The following is a 10032-nucleotide window of genomic DNA, read 5'->3' on the forward strand; positions in this document are numbered from 1 at the left end:
CCTCTCGCAGCTGATGTTCGGCAAAGGGATTTCCGAGGGAGGACTTCTCAGAACTAAAGACAAAGGTGAAGAGGCATTGAGGAGGGAGGTGCGAGGTCGCGACCCTTAGCGGCCGCCTCGACCACACCCGGGGCCGTTGCCACGGTGGTCCCAGTCAGAGGCCGATCCCCGGGGCACCCAGGACCTGGTGGGCGCCGCCGCGGAGTGAAAGGTTAATAGAGGATGACTTGAGCCGCTGGGGCGGACTGGAGTTAAGCCTTGGAGCCCATGCCATGAAACAAGGTCCGGGCGCCGGGGAGGCTCCAGTGATACGCGACCAGCTGCAGAAGAGCCAGCTCTGGCGCCCTCCCCGCACCTGGGGGGCTGCAGGAAGATGGGGTGCAGCCAGGGGAACACGCCCCCTGCTGGGCAGAGACTCGGAAGGTAGGGCTCACGACTCTCCGAGCCCCTCCGCCCGGAAAGCGGCACCCCCTGCCGGCCTCGCCGCCTCACTGCACTCGGGGCCCCGCAGCCGCAGCCTCGCCCCGGCCGGACGCGGGGTGCGCACCCGGAGAGCGCCAGGCGCACACGGGGTACGCGCGGGGGTGCAGGTCCCGGGCTGCCACTGGGGGGCGCCGCTACGCGCTGCGCCCCGCTTCGCTCCGCCGGGGCCTCGGACACCGAACCGAACACCGCCCGGCCGGGCAGAGGCCGAGGGGCGACGAGGAGCGGCCGCCTCAAAGCGGGGGCGGGCCGGCGGCAGGTCCCCCGCGCCCCGCGACCTTTCTCCGAGTACCCCCGCTGGCTCGGCTGGCTCTGCGGCCCCCGCGCCTCCCAACCCAACCCGGCGGCGCAGCGCGGCGCGGCCGCTCCCACTCCGTCCTTGGAGGGTGTGGAAGGGTGGGTTTGGGGCCGGGGGCGGGTCTGGGGGCGGACCCGGAGGCGGGGCTGTCTCTGCGGCAGGGCCCAGCTCGGCTCCCCCCGGTCTCTCTCTGTCTCTCCTCCTCCCTCCTCCTGCTCCGGGCGGAGCCCGGCATGGGGGGGCCGGCGCCCGGCAGGCCAGGTACGGTGATGTGGAAATTGGGGAGCCTTGGTGCGGGGAGGTGGGGTGGGGGGGACAGGGAGTAGTGAGGATTGGCGGGGCGAGAGACGGAGAAACCCAGGGTAGCAGGACAAGGAGAAGGGGAGGGGTGCCCGGGAACCTGGGGCCCTTGGATGGAGAGGGGGATGAAGCCGCCAGGTTTGGAACAAACAGGGAAGGGAGAGGACGGCAGTGAGGAGGGGCGCCTAGGAGGAGAGGTGAGGCCGACGGCGGAAAGGAGAGTGTGTTTGGGGGGAGGGAAACCAGAGCAGGTCTGGAGGCCGCTGCTCAGAAGGTAGCTATGGGGCCAGACGGGAGACCCCCCGGGTGGGATTGAGGGCAGAGACTGGAAGAGGGAAGCCGGGAGCCTCCCAGATCCTGGAGGAGGAAGAAGGGGATCTGGGCCATCATCGAGGGAGGTGGAGACTGTCACTGAGGGGCCGGGACGCAGGCATAGGGGTGGACGGAGGCCCGGGGCCCAGGCAGAGGACTGGAAGGGAAAACTGCCCGCAGGGAATGGAAATGGATGGTTGGGTAGTATTGTAGACGCCCAACTCCGAGTGCCCCCCACTCCTTTGCCAGAATCCTCACCCTGCCCTCATGACATCCCCAGCGTCAGGGCCCGAGAGGGGGTGGGGATTCTGACCATCTCCCCCTTCCCCAGTGGGGTACAATGTACGCAAGTAGGCCGTAGCAGAACTCCTTGTCTGTAGGTATGTCCAGCTCCCCGTAGCCGGTGTGTGTGTGTGTCTGGAGGTCTGTGTGTGCTGTGGGTGTGTCGGGGGTGTTTATGTCTGTGTGTGTCTGCCTGTTCCTAGGTTGTGTTTACCCATCTGATCTGTGTCTGGTCCTCTGTGTGTAGACACGGGTCTGTGGCCTGGTGGTTTGTGTATCTGAACGTGTATTTGTGAGGCTGTGAGGCTGCTGTGTATTTGCGGGGCCTGTCTGTGTGGTAGATCTGGGTGTATTTACAGGATGGGAATCTGTGTCGAGCTGATCTCTCCGGGAGGTGTATTTGTGGCTCTGAACACCTTTGTCAGGGTGTGTGACTCTGTACACATATCCTGTGTCTGTCTGTCTGTGGGTCCTAGAGGCGGTGCTGGGTTTTCTCTGCCTCCATCTGTTTGCCACTCTCTGAGGACCCAAGTCACATCTCCACTCCTTTCTCTCTCTCTTTCTCTTTCTCATTCATTCCTGGCCCCCACCCACCCCACATCTTTCTTTTTTTCCTTCCCCTCTCCCCCACCAAGTGGATCCGGGACCCAGGGAGGGCCGCCCCCCGGGCCTGGTGGCGCTGAGCAGGGCCCCCCAGCCCCCACCTCCTGCCCCACGACATGAACCTCCTCTACCGAAAAACCAAGCTGGAGTGGAGGCAGCACAAGGAGGAGGAGGCCAAGAGGAGGTAAGGCCGTGGTCCCAGAGATCTGCCCCGTGGGCTGTCCCACCTCCGCTTCCTTGGTGGCTGGGCCACATCCCTCTGCCCTTCCTGGGTCCAGCAGCCTGGTCAGGAGTCTGATCTGAGAGTCTGTGCTCAGTACAGAATAGCTGGATTGCATACACCCTGTCCCCACCCTGCTCCTGGCCCCTGGTTCCAGCCCTTGTCCTGGCCTCTTGGTGGGGGGGGGGGGTGGCCTTCCGGCTCAGGAGCACCCTGTTGGCTCTTCCCCACCCCTGGAAGCCCGAGTCACTCCTTCCTGACTCACCTCTGGCCTGTAGTCTTCTCCTTTCTGTCAGTATGGGGTTGGTTCCAGGCTCCCCCGTCACCTGACCTTGGAAGGGGCAGGCCCCACTGCCCTCCTGGTCCAGGGACAGGGTCACTCGCGGGGTACCAGAGAAGATCCGTCTGGCCCTCTCCCCAGCTCCGCGGCTGGGGGCGGCGAGTGGCCAAGGGGCAGGGTTGTGTGTGTGTGCGTGTGAGTGTCGTGGTGGGAGTCGTGAAGGCTGGGCCCTGCCGAGGAGCCAGGCCCGGGGACCTCTCCCTGCTTGGCCTCTCCTTGCTCTCCCAGGGACCTGGATCCTGGCCTCCTCCGCTCGCTCGGCTCTCTCTTCACTCCCATTGACAGCACAGCCTCTTGGAGCCTGAGTCAGAGCCACCTCCCTGCTCCCTTCTCTCTCCTCGAAACTGTGGAGTTTAATTCTTGTTGTTAATTAGATTAATCAGAGCTATGACTGCAGTGATCTCTCCCTAATGAAGGGTTAGCAGACAGGGCCTTAATGAGAGCCCACCCCGCAGTGGCTCTCCCCTCTCCCCTGCCAGCCGCCCCTCCCTTCACTCGCACAGAAGCTCAGGGGCAGTGAGAGGGAATGGGGGTGAGCCTGGGAGGGTGACAGAGAAAGGATGGCACCGGCACCAAGGGAGAGGCAGAGCCAGAGGAAGGCCGCTCTGGCGATGCGGCTGTACAGCCCTCGGCGGGGAAGGGAGGCGCGGGTCGGTGTGGGAGCGGAGGCCGCGGCAGCCGGACATGCTGGGAGGCCAGAGGCCAGGTGTGGGCTGGTGAGCGTGAGGAGCAGAGCCCTGGCGGCAGGTGTCTGTGCCCGGCGGGGCTGTGCTGCCTGTTTGTGTCTCTCTACCTATGCATGAAGCCATCCACACAAGGGCCCTGTGCCAGATATGCTCAGGCTGGGATCAGACAGCTCCAGGGACGCTCCCCTGCACACATACTTACCCCTTCGCTCATCCCTACTCGCTGTGCCTTCCCGATTTCCTTGTCTGTTCTAAAGCCTGGGGATTCTGCCAGAAGTTTCTACTTCGCTGTCCTAGACCTTCAGGCAGCCTCCCATCCCCACCCCAGGCCCCTTCCTCCTCCTCCTCCTCCTCCTCCTCCTGGGAAGGCACAGGGCTGTGCACCCCTCTGAGGGTAGAAGAGGGGGAGGCCCAGGCCCAAGGCCCAGCCTCTGTTCCATCCTGGCCTTCTCTCCCCAGCTCCAGTAAGGAGGTGGCTCCTGCAGGCCCCGCAGGGTCCGGGGCCGGCCCGGGGCCTGGGGTCCGGGTGCGGGACATCGCCTCGCTGCGCCGCTCCCTCAGGATGGGCTTCATGACGATGCCAGCCTCCCAGGAGCACACCCCCCACCCCTGCCGCAGCGCCATGGCCCCACGGTCACTCTCCTGCCATTCAGTGGGCAGCATGGACAGTGTTGGGGGTGGACCTGCGGGGGGAGGCGGGGGTCTCACAGAGGACAGCAGTGCCCGAAGACCCCCTGCCAAGCCCCGGAGACATCCCAGCACCAAGCTCAGCATGGCAGGGTCGGGCGTAGAGATGCCCCCCAGCAAGAAAGCAGGTGAGACACCCCCAACCCTCCCCAGGAGCTGGGATGATCCATTCCAGGCCTAGAGAGGCCTACTGGGGAGGGTTCATTCAGGGAAGAACTAAGGAAATGGAAGGTTCCATTCTCAGTGGGAGTGGTGGGGGGGTGGTTTCTTTTTGGAAGGGCCTGAGATGAACCATTCAAGGGCAGGGGAAGCTCCCCCGAAAAGTCCATTCCAGGGGAAGGGGTGGCCTTGAAGGGACACGAGGGTGGGACAGAATTCACGGTGGGAGCTGCGGATTCTGGGGAGTTCCATCAGAAGGACTGAGAGCAGGCTGGTAGAGAGGGAACCCACCACCGTGCTTTAAGTTGAGGGGTGTGGGGAAAATAAAAGACACAGATATGCCCTTGCAGCTGAGTTAAGAGATCGGAAGGGGTCTGCCCGTCTCCTGTCCCCACTAAGAGCCCGGTTTATTTTTCTCCTTCCCATTCTGGCCAGGCTCACAGAAGCCAACCCCAGAGGGCCGAGAGTCCAGCCGGAAGGTTCCGCCACAGAAGCCCCGGAGAAGCCCGAACACCCAGCTCTCAGTCTCCTTCGATGAGTCCTGTCCCCCAGCCCCCTCTCCTCGTGGGGGGAATCTGCCCCTTCAGCGCCTCAGTAGGGGGTCCTGCATAGCTGGGGACCCTGAGGTGGGTGCCCAGGAAGAGGAGCCCGTGTACATTGAGATGGTGGGGGATGTCTTCAGGGGAGGAGGACGAAGTGGAGGGGGCCTGACTGGGCCCCCTCTTGGGGGAAGGGGCCCAACCCCTCCAGCGGGCGCTGACTCGGACTCAGAGGAGAGCGAGGCCATATATGAGGAGATGAAGTACCCGCTGCCCGAGGAGGCAGGAGAAGGCCGGCCCAACGGGGCCCCCCCATTGACCGCAAGCTCCTTGCCACACCAGCCTCCCGCCCTGCAGCCCCACGCCCACCGCCGGCCAGCGTCAGCCCTCCCAAGCAGGAGGGATGGGACACCTACCAAGGCCACTCCTTGTGAAATCCCCCCGCCCTTCCCCAACCTCCTCCAGCACCGTCCTCCGCTCCTGGCCTTCCCCCAAGCCAAGGCTGCTTCCCGAACCCCTGGCGATGGGGTCTCGAGGCTACCGGTCCTCTGCCACTCGAAGGAGCCAACGGGCTCCACCCCAGCTCCCCAAGTGCCTGCCCGGGAGCGGGAGACGCCTCCCCCACCGCCTCCGCCTCCTGCTGCCAACCTGCTGCTGCTGGGACCCTCGGGCCGGGCCCGGAGCCACTCAACACCGTTGCCACCCCAGGGCTCTGGCCAGCCCCGGGGGGAGCGGGAGCTCCCCAACTCCCACAGCATGATCTGCCCCAAGGCGGCAGGGGTGCCGGCAGCCCCTCCTGCCCCGGCCGCCTTGCTCCCTGGCCCCCCCAAGGACAAGGCTGTGTCTTACACCATGGTGTACTCGGCAGTCAAGGTGACCACGCATTCTGTCCTGCCAGCTGGTCCACCCCTAGGTGTTGGGGAACCAAAGACGGAGAAGGAGATCTCGGTCCTCCATGGAATGCTGTGCACCAGCTCGAGGCCCCCAGTGCCTGGGAAGTCCAGCCCCCACAGCGGGGCCATGGGCGCGGCAGCTGGGGTCCTCCACCATCGGGGCTGCCTGGCCTCCCCACACAGCCTTCCGGACCCGACTGCGGGCCCCCTGACTCCCCTATGGACCTACCCGGCTGCAGCAGCTGGGCTCAAGAGACCCCCTGCCTATGAGAGCCTCAAGGCCGGGGGGGTGCTGAATAAGGGCTGTGGAATGGGGGCCCCATCCCCCATGGTCAAGATCCAGCTGCAGGAGCAAGGGACCGACGGGGGTGCCTTTGCCAGCATCTCCTGCGCGCATGTCATCGCCAGTGCAGGGACACCAGAGGAGGAGGAAGAGGAGATGGGCGCCACGACATTTGGGGCAGGCTGGGCTCTGCAGAGGAAGGTCCTGTACGGAGGGAGGAAAGCAAAAGAGCTGGACAGTGAGTGAGGGGCGGGAATTGGGGGTGGAGGAACTGGGGACGCGTGTGATGATCTCGAGGAAGCGTTGGAGGGCTTGTCTGGAAGCTACAACCCATTGTCCTGAAGTGGGAAGTTTTCAAGGAGACTGGAGAATAAGGGCACGCAGCAGGCTGAGGGGCCAGGGTCCCCGTGTGCCTGCTGGACGGGCAGGAAGATCTACAGTGGGGAGAGGCTAGAATCTGGCCCCAGGGGTAACCACCTCCTGCCCCGTCCTGCTCTACTCCCTGCCCTTCCCTTTGCTAGGCTGCAGGGGTCTGTGTGTGCGTGTGTGCGTGTGTGTGTGTGAGTGCACGCACACTAGGAGCTAAACACAGCTGCCTCCCAGCTGTTGCCATGGCAACCCATCCAGACAGGAGGGAGAGGAGAGGGAGGCCCCTACCGTTGCCTGGCAACGCAATGCTGTGCCAGGCCTCCTCTCGGAGCTGAGCTTAGTTCCCTAGCAGCCCTGCCCCCAACACCCCCCCTCTTCCCAGCTCAGGATTTGGGATCTCCCCCCTCTGTGTTTCAGAGGGTGGTCACTGCGGCCCTCTCAGGCGGGAGAGGCTGTGGAGCTGAAGCTGGGGTAGGGGAGACCCTCCTGTGACCACAGAGAAGGGTTTGGGGGTAGCAAATACTTGTCTCAGGCCAGGGATGGCACCGATGGGTGGAAAGGAAAGTGGCACTATTGGGGTCCCTCCTGTGTGTGTGGGGGGGGGAGTGTGAAATAGGTTCTCTCCCTTCTCTGCTGTGACTTGCGAAAGGGCAGTCACTTCTGGTCCACGCGTGTCGCAGTGGGTGTAGCTAGGGGGACAGCAAGACCCTTCCCGTGGGCAGGCACTAAGCTCTTCTTGTTATCCCAGCAGAGGTCGAGGATGGTGGCCGGGCCTGGAATGGCAGTGAGGGTCCAGGCAAGGCGGAGCGTGAGGAGCGAGGCCCCATGGCGTCAGGGATTCCAGTGAGGAGTCAGGGGGCAGAGGGCCTGCTGGCCAGGATCCACCACGGAGGGGACCGAGGAGGGAGCCGCACAGCGCTACCTGTACCCTGCCAGACGTTTCCTGCTTGCCACCGCAATGGAGGTGACACCCCACCCGGGGCCCTTACAGAGATGGGGCTGGAAGGGGCGAGGTCTCCCAGGGTCCATGTCCTGGGCCCTCCATTCTGACACGACGTCGCCATCCCCTTGCTTCCCCTGCTGAGTCAGGGGTAGCCTGGAGGGGGCTGTGGGAGGGGAACCTGGAGGCCTCTATATCCTTGTCACTTATCATCTGTCCCCCTCAGACTTCACAGGAGGCTACCGCCTGGGGCGCTCGGCCTCCACATCTGGAGTCCGGCAGGCCGCGCTCCGCACCCCCCGACCCTGCAGCCAGCCTAGGGATGCCCCAAGCCAGGTGAGGGGAAGACCACGTTGGGTTTTCTGTTATTTGAGAAGGAGCAGGTGGGGAAGAAGGTCTGGGTGTGGAAAGAAAAGTAGGAGGCCACCTCGGGGCAGGGTTGGGGCGGGGGCTGGCACAGCCCAGTAGGCACCCTGGGGTGGAGCTGGGGTTGATCCTGGGAGGGGCTGTATTCCATGGGGACAGCCAGACAGCTGCTACCACTAGCTTGCCATGGGCCTTCGTGCATTTAGAAAATGGGGGTACCAATTCGAAAAGTGCGTTCTCCTGGGAAGACAGTTCTTTAAAGGGGTGCCCATTCCTTAGGGTGAGACGGGTCCAGCCTGGCATTAGGGCACCCACTAGGTGCAAGAGGTGGGTTTCTGTCCCTGTCTCCCCCCCCCCCCCACACACACACACACCGGAACACACACTCCCAGCCAGGGGGAGAGGACACAGGCCTTGGGGGGCAAGAGAGGACTTGCTTCTAGGGGAAGACATTGGTCTTTGCGGTGGGGGACAGGGCCTGGTCGCTCTGAGGTCCTTGACCTCCCCCTCCTTTCGCCTTCCTCCCCTCGTCGCGGGCCGGCGGGCGGGAGGAAGGGGCACAGACCCAGCCCGCGCTGCCGCTGCCGCTGCCCCTGCCGCCTCAGCCCGCCCGCGAGCGCGACGGCAAGCTGCTGGAGGTGATCGAGCGCAAGCGCTGCGTGTGCAAAGAGATCAAGGCCCGCCACCGCCCCGACCGAGGCCTCTGCAAGCAGGAAAGCATGCCCATCCTCCCCAGCTGGCGGCGGGGGCCGGAGCCCCGCAAGTCCGGCACCCCGCCCTGCCGCCGGCAGCACACCGTCCTCTGGGACACTGCCATCTGAGGAGGCCGCGAGGCCCGGGCACCGGACTGGGGAGCGGGGCGGGGGTGCCCGGCTCTCCGGGAGACTTGCCTTGAAAGAGGGACACTTGAAGGACCAGGTGAGAGAAAGCCAGGGAGAAGCCCCAGCCTTGCACCCTAACAACCCCCACCCCGCAGACGGGGGTATCTGCCAGGCCCATCGGGCACGCCCGCCCCACCCGCATCCCCTGAAATTTGGGGAGGAGGGTTTGAGGTTGGGGGTGAGGCCCTTCGCTGCTCTCCATGCTGGGCGAGGCAGACTCCTCCTGAGAGGGCAAAGGCCAATCCTGGAGGTCAGCATGGGGGAGGAGGAAAGGGAAGGGAGGAAGGGGGGGGCGGGTCAGGTGAAGGACGGGGCTAGCGAGTGTGAGGTAGAGGGGCTCTTTATAGAGCCAGGAGTGGGGAGGGGGTATTTATTTCGTTATTTATTTTAGTTGGGAGGGCAGTTCTGGCCTCTTCTGACCTACTCCTGGGCAGGGAGTAGGCAGTGGGGGGCAATTAAAGGGAACCAAGTTGGCGCTCTCCCCAAGCCTGAAGCTGGCACAGCCACACCCACCCTGACCGTGGGGATTGGTGTGGATTGGGGAGCCAAGCAAGAGGAGGGAGGGGCCCCAGCGAGCTGAGGGCCGCAGACTCATTTACAGTATTTTACCACAGCCAGAATTTGGTAGTGAGTGTGGCCTGCTGTGTAACAGGCATCTTACTTAGCTCTGGGGTGAGGGGGTAGCACCAGGGATGGGCGGGGTGATGGGGAAGGAGGGAAATTTTAGCGGGTGGGGGGTGGGCGGGGTATTTATTTAAATTTTAAAAAAAAATCAGAAGAGATGTCAGGAACTTTTTTTTAATTCCTTTCTTTTCAGAATAATATATTAAAAGACTAATGATCCTAGAACTGGCTTCTTATAGTTCAGTGTGCTCTGCTTTTCTTACACCTGTTTCTTTTCCCTCTTGGCGGGTGGTTGGTGGGAGTTGGAGGTGGGGGGGCAGGGAGGGGTGAGTGGCTGTGGCAGGTACTGGGGAGAGGTGGAGGTGGAGGGAAGTCTGGAAATGCCTACTGAGTGAGCTTCCTTGTGCTTGGGAACACACCCATGCAGGAGCATTCAGACTGAAGCCTGCCCTTAGGCAGCCTGTAGTCCACTCGGGGATGAGACACCTGGGACAACACCAGATGTTGCTACAGCAGTAAGAGGGGGTTGTAGGAATCATCTAAGAAGGCTTTCTAGAAAGTGAGCCTAAAAGGACAGGTAAAGTTTGGATGAGCAGGGTGAAGAGGAAAAGTACCAAGGTCACACACAGTATGATTGTCTGCAGAACAGAAGATAGGGTAGGGCAGGAAATGTGTTTAAATAATGCAAAGGGCAATGAGTCAACCACAAAGGATGCTGGTTCAAAGCAAGATTCTGATCCTCAGGAAGGAATCACCAAGGAGGATAA

At 63.1% G+C, this 10032-nt stretch overlaps 1 protein-coding gene across 5 annotated transcripts; it reads left to right on the top strand.

The window, feature by feature from the left end:
- The first annotated feature begins 527 nt into the window (after positions 1–527).
- NYAP1 (neuronal tyrosine phosphorylated phosphoinositide-3-kinase adaptor 1) lies at positions 528–9366 on the top strand. Of its 5 annotated transcripts, none has more exons than XM_032328320.1 (7): positions 528–1042; positions 2311–2462; positions 3984–4339; positions 4806–6323; positions 7203–7418; positions 7621–7730; positions 8309–9366. In XM_032328320.1, the coding sequence occupies exons 2-7, from the start codon at positions 2395–2397 to the stop codon at positions 8579–8581; spliced, it is 2541 nt and encodes an 846-aa protein (XP_032184211.1). In that variant the 5' UTR covers positions 528–1042; positions 2311–2394; the 3' UTR covers positions 8582–9366. The 5 variants fall into 5 exon arrangements, with proteins under 5 accessions (XP_032184211.1, XP_032184214.1, XP_032184213.1 ...); XM_032328323.1 differs by having other exon boundaries at positions 8324–9366; XM_032328322.1 differs by having other exon boundaries at positions 529–1042; positions 7206–7418.
- Positions 9367–10032: the final 666 nt, after the last annotated feature.

The sequence above is a fragment of the Mustela erminea genome, chromosome 20, assembly GCF_009829155.1.
Source record: "Mustela erminea isolate mMusErm1 chromosome 20, mMusErm1.Pri, whole genome shotgun sequence".
Lineage (NCBI taxonomy): Eukaryota > Metazoa > Chordata > Mammalia > Carnivora > Mustelidae > Mustela > Mustela erminea.